The 14,206-nt window shown below is 42.9% G+C and overlaps 1 protein-coding gene across 3 annotated transcripts in view; it reads left to right on the top strand.

Annotated features, from left to right (window-relative positions):
* Nucleotides 1–14,206, top strand: part of slit2 (slit homolog 2 (Drosophila)) — an 850,855-nt gene that overhangs the window by 18,334 nt on the left and 818,315 nt on the right. For all 3 annotated transcript variants that reach the window (XM_070870756.1, XM_070870755.1, XM_070870754.1), the window contains exon 4: nucleotides 5,987–6,058. In XM_070870756.1, coding sequence (XP_070726857.1) covers nucleotides 5,987–6,058 — 72 coding nt within the window. The remainder of the gene's footprint in view (nucleotides 1–5,986; nucleotides 6,059–14,206) is intronic.

Genomic DNA, 14,206 nt, shown 5'->3' with positions numbered 1-14,206 from the left:
TGAGGATGTAACTAGTAGAGTGGACATAGAAAAATAGAAACATAAAAAATAGGTGCAGGAGTAGGCCATTCGGCCCTTCGAGCTTGCACCACCATTCAATAAGATCATGGCTGATCATTCACCTCAGTACCCCTTTCCTGCTTTCTCTCCATACCCCTTGATCCCTTTAGCCATCAGGACCATATCTAACTCCCTCATGAATATATCCAATGAACTGGCATCAACAACTCTCCGTGGTAGAGAATTCCAAAGGTTAAAACTCTCTGAGTGAAGAAGTTTCTCCTCATCTCGGTCCTAAATGGCTTTCACCTTATCCTTAGACTGTGACCCCTGGTTCTGGACTTCCCCAACATCGGGAACATTCTTCCTGCATCTAACCTGTCCCGTCCCGTCAGGATGTTATGTTTCTATGAGATCCCCTGTCATTCTTCTGAACTCCAGTGAATATAGGCCCAGTTGATCCAGTCTCTCCTCATATGTCAGTCCCGCCATCCCGGGAATCAGTCTGGTGAACCTTCGCTGCACTCCCTCAATAGCAAGAATGTCCTTCCTCAGATTAGGAGACCAAAACTGTACACAATATTCAAGGTGTGGCCTCACCAAGGGCCTGTACAACTGCAGTAAGACCTCCCTGCTCCTATACTCAAATCCTCTCGCTGTGAAGGCCAACATGCTATTTGCCTTCTTCACTTCCTGCTGTACCTGTATGCCAACTTTCAATGACTGATGAACCATGACACCCAGGTCTCGTTGCACCTCCCCTTTTCCTAATCTGCCGCCATTCAGATAATATTCTGTCTTTGCGTTTTTGCCACCAAAATGGATGACCTCACATTTATCCACATTATACTGCATCTGCCATGCATTTGCCCACTCGCCTAACCTGCCCAAGTCACCCTGCAGCCTCTTCGTGTCCCCCTCACAGCTCACACCGTCACCCACTTTAGTGTCATTGCAAACTTGGAGATATTACACTCAATTCCTTCATCTAAATCATTGATGTATCTTGTAAAGAGCTGGGGTCCCAGTACTGAGCCCTGCGGCACTCCACTAGTCACTGCCTGCCATTCTGAAAAGGACCCATTTATCCCGACTCTCTGTTTCCTGTCTGCCAACCAGTTCTCTATCCACATTCTCTATACCATGTGCTTTGATTTTGCACACCAATCTCTTGTGTGGGACCTTGTCAAAAGCCTTTTGAAAGTCCAAATACATCACATCCCCTAGTTCTCCCTTGTCCACTCTACTAGTTCCAGCCTCAAAAAATTCCAGAAGATTTGTCAAGCATGATTTCCCCTTCATAAATCCATGCTGACTTGGACCGATCCTGTCACTGCTTTCGAAATGCACTGCTTTTCCATCCTTAATAATTGATTCCAACATTTTCCCCACTACTGATGTCAGGCTAACCAGTCTATAATTACCTGTTTTCTCTCTCCCTCCTTTTTTAAAAAGTGGTGTTACATTAGCTACCCTCCAGTCCATAGGAACTGACCCAGGGTTGAAAGACTGTTGGAAAATGATCACCAATGCATCCACTATTTCTAGGGCCACTTCCTTAAGTACTCTGGGATGCAGACTATCAGGCCCCGAGGATTTATTGGCCTTCAATCCCATCAATTTCCCGAACACAATTTCCTGGCTAATAAGGATATCCTTCAGTTCCTCCTTCTCAATAGACCCTCGGTCGCCTAATATGTCCGGAAGGTTATTTGTGTCTTCCTTTGCGAAGACAGAACCAAAGTATTTGTTCAATTGGTCTGCCATTTCTTTGTTCCCATTATAAATTCACCTGAACCATGCCTAATACATTCCAGGAAATCCTCCTCCACCGCATTGCTACCAGTTTGGTTAGCCCAATCAATATGTAGATTAAAGTCACCCATGATAACTGCTGTACCTTTATTGTATACATCCCTAATTTCTTGTTTGATACTGTCCCCAACCTCACTACTACTGTTTGGTGGTCTGTACACAACTCCCACTCGCGTTTTCTGCCCTTTGGTATTCCGTAGCTCCACCCATACTGATTCTACAACATCCAAGTAATAGTCGTTTCTTACTATTGCATTAATTTCCTCTTTAACTAGCAATGTCACCCCACCTCCTTTTCTTTTCTGTTTATCCTTCCTAAATGTTGAATACCCCTGGATGTTGAGTTCCCAGCCTTGGTCACCCTGGAGCCATGTCTCCGTGATGCCAATTATATCATACCCGTTAACTGCTATCTGCGCAGTTAATTCGTCCACCTTATTCTGAATACTCCTCGCTTTGAGTCATAGAGCCTTCAGGCTTGTCTTTCTAACACACTTTGCCCCTTTAGAATTTTGGTGTAATGTGGCCTTTTTTGCTTTTTGCCTTAGGTTTCTCTGCCCTCCACTTTTACTTTTCTTCTTTCTATCTTTTGCTTCTGCCCCCATTCTACTTCCCTCTGTCTCCCTGCATAGGTTCCCATCCCCCAGCCATATTCGTTTAACTCCTCCCCAACAGCACTAGCAAACACTCCCCCTAGGACATTGGTTCGAGTCCTGCCCAGGTGCAGACCGTCTGGTTTCTACTGGTCCCACCTTCCCCAGAACAGGTTTCAATGTCCCAGAAATTTGAATCCCTCCCTTCTGCCCCAGTCCTCAAGCAATGTATTCATCTGAGCTATCCTGCGATTCCTACTCTGACTAGCACGTGGCACTGGTAGCAATCCTGAGATTACTACTTTTGAGGTCCTACTCACAATATACATTAATGATTTAGACAAAGGAATTGAATGTAATATCTCCAAGTTTGCAGATGACACTAAACTGGGTGGCAGTGTGAGCTGTGAGGAGGAAGCTAAGAGACTGCAGACTGACTTGGACAGGTTAGGTTAGTGGGAAAATGCATTGCAGATGCAGTATAATGTTGATAAATGTGAAGTGATCTACTTTAGTGGCAAAAAGAGGAAGGCAGAATATTATCTGAATGGTGACAGATTAGGAAAAGGGGAGATGCAACGAGACTTGGGTGTCATGGTACATCAGTCATTGAAAGTTGTCATGCAGGTACAGCAGGAAGTGAAGAAGGCAAATAGCATGTTGGCCTTCACAGCGAGAGGATTTGAGTATAGGAGCAGGGAGGTCTTACTGCAGTTGTACAGGCCCTTGGTGAGGCCACACCTTGAATATTGTGTACAGTTTTGGTCTCCTAATCTGAGGAAGGACATGCTTGCTATTGAGGGAGTGCAGTGAAGGTTCACCAGGCTGATTCCCGGGATGGCAGGATTGACATATGAAGAAAGACTGGATCGACTAGGCTTATATTCATTGGAATTTAGAAGAATGAGAGGGGATCTCATAGAAACATAACATTCTGACGGGACGGGACAGGTTAGATGCAGGAAGAATGTTCCCGATGTTGGGGAAGTCCAGAAGCAGAGGTCACAGTCTAAGGATAAGGGCAAGCCATTTAGGACCGAGATGAGGAGAAACTTCCTCACTCAGAGAATTGTGAACTTGTGGAATTCTCTACCACAGAAAGTTATTGAGGCCAGTTCATTAGATATATTCAAAAGGGAGTTAGATGTGGCCCTTGTGGCTAAAGGGATCAAAGGGTATGGAGAGAAAGCAGCAATGGGGTACTGAAGTTGCATGATCAGCCATGATCATATTGAATGGTGGTGCAGGTTCGAAGGGCCGAATGGCCTACTTCTGCACCTTTTTTCTATGTTTCTATGTTAACTTGTTTTGTCTTTAATGCTTAAATGCCAGTCAAAATGTTTTTTTTTCCCTTCCCCGTTGCTAACATAGTTTCTTCCTGCGCATGAAGAAACCACTACTATTGCAGAGTTCTCAGTGTCTCTCCTTTGCTCTGGGTTGGGTTTTGCCTGACCTTTTTATGGCTATTGATGTTGTAGCGAGGAATGGAGCCTGTTTGCACTGAGCAGGACCTTTTTACCAATTCAGATGGAAGGCTGCTGTTTGTTTTTCCCACATCTGTTTTGCGCAGGTCCTTTGTGACAATGTTTGCTGGCTGCTGGCCCTTCTACTTTCTCCTGAAATGAGAAGCCGGTTTGAACGGATGTTTCCCAATGTTAAAGACACATTCTGTTGCTTGCCACTCTTTCCCCCCACCCCCACTTTTATTATTATCAGCTCACAATGCTTGGACTGTATTTCACAAAAACAGTAGCTGTCATCTGCCTGAAGTATAAAACTGCAGGACCCCGCAGCTTTCAAACTTTGGTTTGAATGGATGCGCTTTGTAAAAAAAATACAAAACTGTATTTGTCTCTCCCTAACTCCAGATTTCCACCCACCCTCAAGTAATTTTCCCTTCTCCTCTCCTGAAAGTATTGACACTTGTTCAGGTACACTTAATGGGTGCCAGGAGCTCACCAGTACATGACCTAATTGATCATCCTTCACATGCAAGCTTAGACAATGGGTTTTGACAAGTTGTTTGACAGAGGAATGCATCACAACTAGGCCTATTCCTGTCTTCGATTGGAGTGCACACATGCACATTTTCCAACAGAGGCCATTGGATGGAATCCTCAGCAGGCACTGTGGTTGATTTATTCCTGCTGTAGCCCAGGGAAGACCAAGCCAATTGAAAGTATTCTGAAGCATATTTAATATACATCATGGAGCATTTGTAGACATCGAGCTGCTATCAATCATAGTGATGCCAGTGAAAATGTGACTGCAGAATCACCACCTGGTCAGTCACACACTGTGGAATCTCATCATGATTGAGAGAAGATTAAGTACAACTTGGGCCATCCCAAAAAATATATAATTTTTAACTTAAGGTGCCTTGAAACCAGATGCACGGAAAATCATGTGTGTTTGTTTTTGAAATATTGGCATTTAGATTTATTAACTAAGAATGAGCAAATCGCAATTTTGAAACAACATGGCAGCCCGAAACTAAACCTACAGATTCTTCTAACGATTTGGAAGTTAGCAGTGACTGAAACATTGATGTAATTAGCGGGCCTTCGATAAATATGTGCAATTTATTGAGTAGGTTGAAAACAATAAAGTTCAATTCACCAGAGGACATGAGGAAGGAATTGTTTAGGTTTCACTTTCTCATTAGCTCCACGTCTCAGCACCTCTGGATGGACTTTGCGGATTTCTGACTGACGGATACCTACAGGGAATATTTTAACATTCTGTAATATCTTGGGTAAACGCTGCAGGACCACCTTGTGGAATTGACAAGCTGTTATCATACCCCGGCCAAATATGTAACACATTTTTCATTTGATGCATATGTAGCACCTGTGTCCATTAGAGCTTAGTCTTTTAATAAACATACAAAGCCAGCCTTTGACAGGCGCCATATGAAGAATATTAAGAACAGACACAATGTTCTTACGATATGAAAATGAGACAATGGAACTCCTGGTGTGCCTCCGAGTACTCAACAAGAATTTTTTAAATGCAGTTTATTTTTCTGTTCAATTTTTGGGCAATCCAGTTTGTGCGGAGTTCAGTGATCTCAGCTGAGCAGCAGTTAAATTTCAACATTTTGGCCTCAGCAAAGGAAATGCCAGTCAAGGTTGCCACTCCTGTTTACTGTCCAGTGTGTCCTGCTGAAAATTGTGTATGTGCAGATCCTGGGTCAGCACAGGATCAGGCTGTGCAGTGACATTTCCCATGGTCCAATAGTATGCTGACATTTGGGGTAAATCCACCAGTCCCACACTACCAGCATAGAGCTGCACTAAAAAGGAGCATAGATTAAGAATTGGTGTTACAATAGTGTAGCTCGATGTCTGATTTGATCTCCCTTCCAGCGCTACTGACTGTTGAGAGTGTGGGATTAGAAAACTTACTGTCTAGCTTCAGAAATGAAGGATGGCCACTTGCATGAGGTATCAGAGAGTACTCAGCATTTATTGAATTAGCATCTTGAGGAGAGATATTTGACAGGTTAAGGGGGTGATTTTTGTGCAATTACATATTCCTCACTACTATTTCTCTTTTCACTTTCTGCCTCTCTCCAGCCGCCTGAATAGAAACAACCTACAGGTCTTGCCGGAGTTGCTTTTCCTGGGAACTCCGAAGCTTTACAGACTGTGAGTATTCAAGTTTCTTTAAACCAGTTAAATTTGAAAATAAATGACACCTGGATGATTTCAGTGCCGTGTGGCTACTCCTGAACCAATAGCCCAACATCAGCACAGCTTGACTCTCGCGAACATGCTCTTCACTCCAGCCTAACGTTGCAAATGACCATATAATTATAGATATTTTTTTATACTGCCGCCTGAAGAGGGCATTTATTTTTGCCTAATTGTCACAATTTTTCTAAAGCCCTTACAGCTATAAGTTTTTGAGAAAACTTGTAGGATACAGTTGTAATTTGCTTTGTGCATTCTTACAAATCATAAATCAAAGTTTGAGCTTAAGTTCTGAGGTATCCTCGGGCACTTTGAAGCAGGCAGATGCAGCCCTGATGGTAATTTAGAAGGAAAACAGTTCATCCTCAAGCCATTGAGAAGTAAGCAGCTTCAGAAAGGTACAGGATGAAGGTCACGTCTGGTATGGTTTCACATAGTTACAGTTCACTTGGTACTTTCCATGCCCCATGGAACAATGTTCCAAACTGTGAGTTAATTCAGAACTAATCTATGGTTCATTTTACAGGCAACTCTCGATTATCCGTACACGGATCCAACGGAAAACCGTTGCAACAGGATTTAAAATTCTGTTGCTAACAAGTGAAAAGACAGCTCCAATTAATTTGGAAAAATAGCCTTCCAAACACTGTGCTCATTTGTATTTGCTTATTCTCTCTCTCACACACTCTCTCTCTCTCTCTCACTCGCACATTCTCTCTCTCACACACTCTCTCTCTCTCACACTCGCACATTCTCTCTCTCACACACGCTCTCTCTCTCACACTCGCACATTATCTCTCTCACACACTCTCTCTCTCTCAGTCACCGCAAAAATCACCCTCCTCTGCCCTTGCTTTGCTGGTATGTGTGTGTGCGCTGCTGCAGCCGTTGTCTCTCGCGGCCGCCGCTGGCGTTGGGAACGGGGGCAGTGCCGGCACCGGGTTCCAGCCACAGAACCTGTCCATGCATGCTGGTAATGTCCATCTTTTGTTACTGTTTGTAGCTGATTGTATTGATTCATTAAAATTTTAACTTATAAATGTAAACTCACCCTAACGATGGTATATATTCATTAAAGTTTTAACATTAAAATGTAGATTCACCCTAATGAAAAAATCGTTTACCTGGTATAGCCCAATCCTCGAGGGACCCGGATAATCGAGAGTTGCCTGTAGTTATATTTTCTGACGAAAATCCTGAGAGATTCAGCTCTTGAAATTTGAAAGCTTTTTAAATTGCTTAATGAATATTAGCTGAAAATGTGAAGTAAGTCTGGATTTGTCTCGTTGTCACAGCGAGCTGCTTTGAGATGACAGTGGTATATGTCTGAGGTGCTCCTTTAATTTGAATGTGAGTAATTGTGCATAAAATAACTCGATTTCTCTGATGAAGAAGGACAGTGGATGCAGAGTTTCAGTCAAACAGATGCAACCACCCTGTCGACTGTGCCGTCACTCAAAGTGGAATTTGAAAAACTGATCACCTCAATCCCTATTTCTTTGTTCTGTGGGGGGAGGGGGGAGCGGTCATGATTCATCTTAGAGTTTCTCGAAACAGAAATATAATACATGTGCATTTTGTGGCAAGACTGCCACCAATCTCATATTCTTCTAAAAAAAATTGAGAGTGGTCTTGTTTATAGAGGAATATCGAAAGTTAAGAGGCAAAATTAAAAAGGATATTAGGAATGCTCAGAGTGAGCATGAGAAATTCTTGGCTAGTAAAATTAAGGAAAACCCTAAGATGTTCTACAACTATATTAAGAGTAAGAGGGTAACTAAAGAAAGGGTAGGGCCTATTAGAGACCATGAGGGTAATCTTTTTGTGGAGGCGGAAGATGTTGGTCGGGTTCTTAACGAATACTTTGCAACTGTTTTCACAAAGGAAAGGGGCAATGCAGATACTGCTATTGAGGAGGAGTGTGATATTCTGGATGAAATAAATATAATGAGAGAGGAAGTATTAAGGGGTTTAGCAGCTTTGAAAGTAGATAAGTCCCCAGGCCCGGATGAAATGCATCCCAGGCTGTTGAGCGAAGTAAAAGAGGAAATAACAGAGGCCTTGACCATCATTTTCCAGTCCTCTTTGGATCTGGACATGGTGCCAGAGGATTGGAGGACTGCTAATGTGGTACCCTTGTTTAAGAAGGGAGAAAGGGATAGGCCGAGTAATTACAGGCCTGTCAGCCTAACGTCAGTGGTGGGAAAATTATTGGAAAAAATCCTGAAAGACAGGATAAATTTGAATTTTGAAAGGCAAGGATTAATTAGGGACAGTCAGCATGGATTTGTTAAGAGAAGATCATGTCTGACTAACCTGCTTGAATTTTTTGAGGAGGTAACCAAGAGGGTCGATGAGGGTAGTGCATACGATGTAGTATATCTGGACTTTAGCAAAGCTTTTGATAAGGTCCCACATGGTAGACTTATCATGAAGGTTAAAGCCCTGGGATACAGTGCAAAGTGGTAAGTTGGGTCCAAAATTGGCTTGGAAGTAGGATCAAAGGGTAATGATTGATGGATGTTTTTGTGACTGGAAGGATGTTTCCAGTGGGGTTCCGCAGGGCTCATTACTGGGATCCTTGCTTTTTGTGGTATATATCAACAATTTAGATTTGAATATAGGGAGTATGATTAAGAAGTTTGCAGATGACACTAAAATTGACTGTGTGGTTGATAATGAAGAGGAAAGTCATGGGCTGCAGGAGGATATCAATCTACTGGTCAGGTGGGCAGAGCAGTGGCAAATGGAATTTAATTCAGATAAGTGTGAGGTGATGCACTTTGGGAGGGCTAATAAGGAAAGGGTGTACATATTAAGCGGTAGGCCATTTAATAGTGTAGATGAACAAAGGGACCTTGGAGTGCTTGTCCACAGATCCCTGAAAGTAGCAGGCCAGGTGGATAAGGTGGTTAAGAAGGCATACGGAATGCTTGCCTTCTTGGCCGAGGCATAGAATATAACAGCAAGGAGGCTATGCTTAAATTGTATAATACTTTGGTTAGGCCATAGCTGGAGTATTGCGTGCAGTTCTGATCGCCGTGTTATAGGAAGGACGTGATTGCACTCGAGAGGGTGCAGAGGGGATTTACTAGGATGCTGCCTGGAATGGAGAATCTTAGTTATGAGGACGGATTGGATAGGCTGGGTTTGTTCTCATTGGAACAGAGGAGATTGAGAGGAGACCTCATTGAGATGTACAAAATATTGAGGGGCCTGGACATAGTGGATAGTAAGGGTCTATTTCCATTGGTGGAGTGGTCTATTATGAGGGGGCATAGTTTTAAGGTGGTTGGTGGAAGGTTTAGAGGGGATTTGAGGGGGGGTTTCTTTATGCAGAGGGTTGTGGGGATCTGGAACTCGTCTGGAAGAGTGGTGGTTGCAGAAACCCTCCCCACTTTTAAGAGATGGTTGGATGGGCACTTAAAGTACAGTAACCTGCAGGGTTACGGACCTAGAGCTGGTAATTGGGATTAGACTGGATAACCTTTTGTTGGACGGAGCAGATATAATGGTAAGTACTGCAGGGAATAGAATACAGCCAGGGTTATCTCCTGGACTAGTTTCGATCGCCTGGATGGGTCGGAGAGGAATTTTCCCAGATTTTTTCCTCCCTAAATTGGCCTGGATTTTTATCTGGTTTTTGCCTCTCCCAGGAGATCACATGACTCCGGTTGGGGTGGAGTGTAGAATGTTTTAGTATAAGGGGTGTCTCAGTTGTGTGAAGCGGATTGGTTGGGCTGGGTGCTCTTTGTCTTTCCGTCATTGCTCATAGGTTTGTATGTAACCTTTAGGGCTGCTGACCAAGGGCCGTGTGGCTCTTTGTCGGCCGGCGCGGACACAATGGGCCGGAATGGCCTCCTTCTGTGCTATAAATTTCTATGTTTCTATATGCATGTAGATTGTGATTCCTTCCAACATTTATGAATTAATATAAATCAGTGTAAATATTGAACAGATGTCAAATGTGCACATGCAGCTTTAGCAGTTCATCAGCATACTGAAATATGATTTGTGAATGGCTTTAAGGAAATTTTTCAACCATAAATAATTGGGTTCTAATCGTAGATAGTATTGAGTGGTAATAATAATAACTGTGGTTCTTACTCTTTCCTTTCTCTGCTTTCCTCCAATTTGTGCCCTTTTTTCTTTCCTGAAGCTGTTGATTCGTTGCTGGGGTAAGATGCCACTGGACCTTGTCACCTTGCAATACCTCACCCCAGCAGGCATGCTTCATGTGTTAGCCTGCACAGTGAGCATTGGCGACTGCTTAGCCATGAGGTTATCATTCGAGCCTGAACCTATGCTCACCTGACATCCCCAAATGTTGTCTGGTGGTGCGAGGGGCGGAGTGGGGTGGGTCGTTGGAGAGCAATCAGGAGTAAGAACCTTGTCTAGATTCTTTCTTTATTCAACCTGTTCAGGGATTTTGCTCTGCAACATCAATGCATTTCTCCCGCTAACTACTTCAGCGAACAGTGTCCCAGAGAGCTGTGCTGATTGCATTTGGTTCCAAACCATTTCTATAAAAATCTGGTTGCACTCACTTAGATCAGTCTGAATTAAATTAGCATAATCTGATTTGTTAAATCCCCCTCTTAAAATATCAGATCTCTGTGCAACTGGACCATGCTCACAAGTACCAATGGAATGTTCTTTTGTACTTTCTGTTTATCTTTCTGTCTTTAATTGTGATAATACTTGAGAAATAGAAGAGAATGTGAACCGTTGAGGAGTTTACGCTTTGTGGTGCTTGAAGGAAACCGATGAGCAGTTTGCCATATATTGGCAAATTCAATAATCCTCCACCCTCAATGGGGAACCACGCTTGAAGAGAATGCATTTGTTACCTTGTCAAAGTAGCCACTTTCCATGCATAAGTGTAGATACCGAGCGTCGCCAGGTTATTTGACTGTGGGGGGCATTACTCCCAACTTGCTGTCCTGAACCAACATCCACATATGCATAATCTAGCTGCTGGATAGCAATCAGGATTGGAAACCCTCACCAGTTTTGCTCGTCCCCCTCCTTAACCAAGAGCCATTAAAGCCCTTTAATGGCACCATTGCTGCCACCTCAGCTGAGATCAGCGAACTCAGCACGGACCGGGAGTTGAGCTTGGGTCTTCCCTCTGTGCACGGATTGGCTAGCCACTGACATAGCTGGCTGAGCTATTGGATGAGCCTTACTCTCCAGTTTTGACAGAAAGATAAAATATCCAAGTAAGGGTATTTCAGTAAGGCAGAGGTTCGCTGGCTGCGTAGCTACAGCACAAGTTCCGAGGGCTGATTTTAACTTTCGATGGTGGCGGAAAATGGCCGGTGGCAGATTGACCGCCCGTTATACGCCCCACCCAATTACCGATGGAAAGGACCAATCGGGTAGGTGTATAGCGAGCGGCCAATCTATTATTAGCCCTTGTGAGCCTATGATATCAGAGACTTTATTGCTGTGGGGGAAATGGAAGAATTCAGTGTAAAGAAGAGAAGGAAACTGTAATATTAAATTTCTCTTGCCCAGGGGTTATTGCTGCACACACCATGAAGTCAAGCATTTGTCTGTCTGTATTTGGCTAATGCAGACTTTCATAAAAATGATTTATGCTTAGTTTCGGAGTGTTACTAGATCTGTGTTTGTTCTGTAGTATGCTCTGCTCTTTAACCTTGGATAAAATGAGTTTTAATTCAACAGCTTCAATAGCATAACAAATTATAATAATACTGATAATCAGCAACTTGAAAGTCCACTGTAGTGTGAAATGCTGCTCAAAATAAAACCATTTCAAGAATAATTGAAATGCTTCGCAGGCTGCTAATACCAGTGCCAAAGGAAACTTAGATAATGCAACACAAATTGTAATGTATTTTCTTTAGGAAACATGCCCATCAAAGTCTCCAGTAATGTTTGCACAGGTTGTACTCTGCATGCCAAGAATGATTAGCATTTTGTGGCACTCTGTTCCAGTCTCGAGTGAGTTATTTAATTTCTTCATGAAAATACCCCAGAATCACAGATTGTGGGGAGATTGACAGACTGACCCCTTTGTGCACACGCAGCAGTGAGTGACACCTCTCCGTGTATCAAACTGTTTAATGCAATTACAGGTGGGTAGTTACTTCTGTGTGTGTGTGACACAGATGAACAATGTGAGAATCAGGGCATGTGAAATATATATGATTAGTTGCAGTTGGTCACTAACAGCAACCAAGGGAATTTTCCCCCCACTTTTGCTGTCTGCTGTGTGGCTTCTCTTCTCAGGGAGCTATGCAGGCTGGAAGTGTCACATGCTTAATTCAAGGTATTTGCTCTGTAACAGTAGTATAGTCACAGCTGTGTTTGCAGGGCTAGGAGACCAGTTCAAATATCATTAGCACAATTTATACTACTCACTATGCTGCTATTTTTTAACCCCAGGTATCTGCTGAGCTATGGCTAGGACTACCCCAGATAGTCTCAGAGGGCAGGCTGTGCACCATAATAATGGTGCGTGTGACAGCCAAAGCGTCTGCATTGCAGGCGCTGTGCAGCATTTTAGACTTGTCTGCTGGGAGTGCGGAGCAGGAGCTTGTGCTGACACTGTACCTCAATGCAGTCCAGGTATAAGCATCTTCATTTCGAAAGCAACCCCAGTTATGCTGCCCCTCTGATTACAATCAGAAGAAAGTGATTTGAAACCCAGAGCCCAAAAAGTGAGGTTTTACATTGATTTCATGACAAGAACTTTATGCTGGCATAAATGAACTAGATTTATGGGATGAAATCACATAATTCAATATTAGCAGATGGATTTGTTCTCATGTTTCTATGGTAATATCATAAAGCTCATCTTCATCCCATTATTGGACACCATTCCACCTTCATGCTGGGACCTGGTCTTGCGCCAAAGTTGACAATAGAAACATGGCTTTTGCTCGTCACTGGAAGTTGAACAGTATCATTAATAACAATAAGGACATTACAATGAATTTGATGGCAGTGATTGTGAAAGAAAATTCACAAATCTAAGTTAGTTTTGGGGAAGATGGCTAAACCGTGGCTAACAAGGGAAATTAGGGATAGTGTTAAATCCAAGGAAGAGTCATATAAATTGGCCAGAAAAAGCAGCAAACCTGAGGATTGGGAGAAATTTATAATTCAGCAGAGGAGGACAAAGGGTTTAATTAGGAGGGGTAAAATAGAGTATGAGAGTAAGCTTGCAGGGAACATAAAAACTGACTGCAAAAGCTTCTATAGATATGTGAAGGGAAAATGATTCGTGAAGACAAATGTAGGTCCCTTGCAGTCAGAATCAGGTGAATTGAGAAATGGGGAACAAAGAAATGGAAGACCAATTGTACAAATACTTTGGTTCTGCCTTCACTAAGGAAGACACAAATAACCTTTCGGAAATACTAGGGGACCGAGGGTCTAGCGAGAAGGAGGAACTGAAGGAAATCCTTATTAGTCAGGAAATTGTGTTAGGGAAATTGATGGGATTGAAGGACGATAAATCCCCAGGGCCTGATAGTCTGCATCCCAGTGTACTTAAGGAAGTGGCCCTAGAAATAATGGATGCATTGGTGGTCATTTTCCAACATTCTATAGACTCTGGATCAGTTCCTATGGATTGGAGGGTAGCTAATGTAACCCCACTTTTTAAAAAAGGAGGGAGAGAGAAAACAGGTAATTATAGACCAGTTAGCCTGACATCAGTAGTGGGGAAAATGTTGGAATCAATTATTAAAGATGAAATAGCAGCGCATTTGGAAAGCAGTGACAGTTTCGATCCAAGTCAGCATGGATTTATGAAAGGGAAATTATGCTTGACAAATCTTCTAGAATTTTTTGAGGATGTAACTAGAAGAGTGGACAAGGGAGTACCAGTGGATGTGATGTATTTAGATTTTCAAAAGGCTTTTGACAAGGTCCCACACAAGAGATTAGTGTGCTAAATTAAAGCACATGGTATTGGGGATAATGTATTGACATGGATGGAGAACTGGTTGGCAGACAGGAAGCAAAGAGTAAGAATAAATGGATTCTTTTCAGAATGGCAGGCAGTGACTAGTGGGGTACCAAAGGTTCAGTGCTGGGACTCCAGCTATTTACAATATACATCAATGA

The sequence above is a fragment of the Pristiophorus japonicus genome, chromosome 2 (genome assembly GCF_044704955.1).
Source record: "Pristiophorus japonicus isolate sPriJap1 chromosome 2, sPriJap1.hap1, whole genome shotgun sequence".
Taxonomy (NCBI): Eukaryota; Metazoa; Chordata; class Chondrichthyes; family Pristiophoridae; genus Pristiophorus; species Pristiophorus japonicus.
Note: the sequence above shows the minus strand (reverse complement) of the source record. Positions and strands in the feature narration are given on the sequence as shown.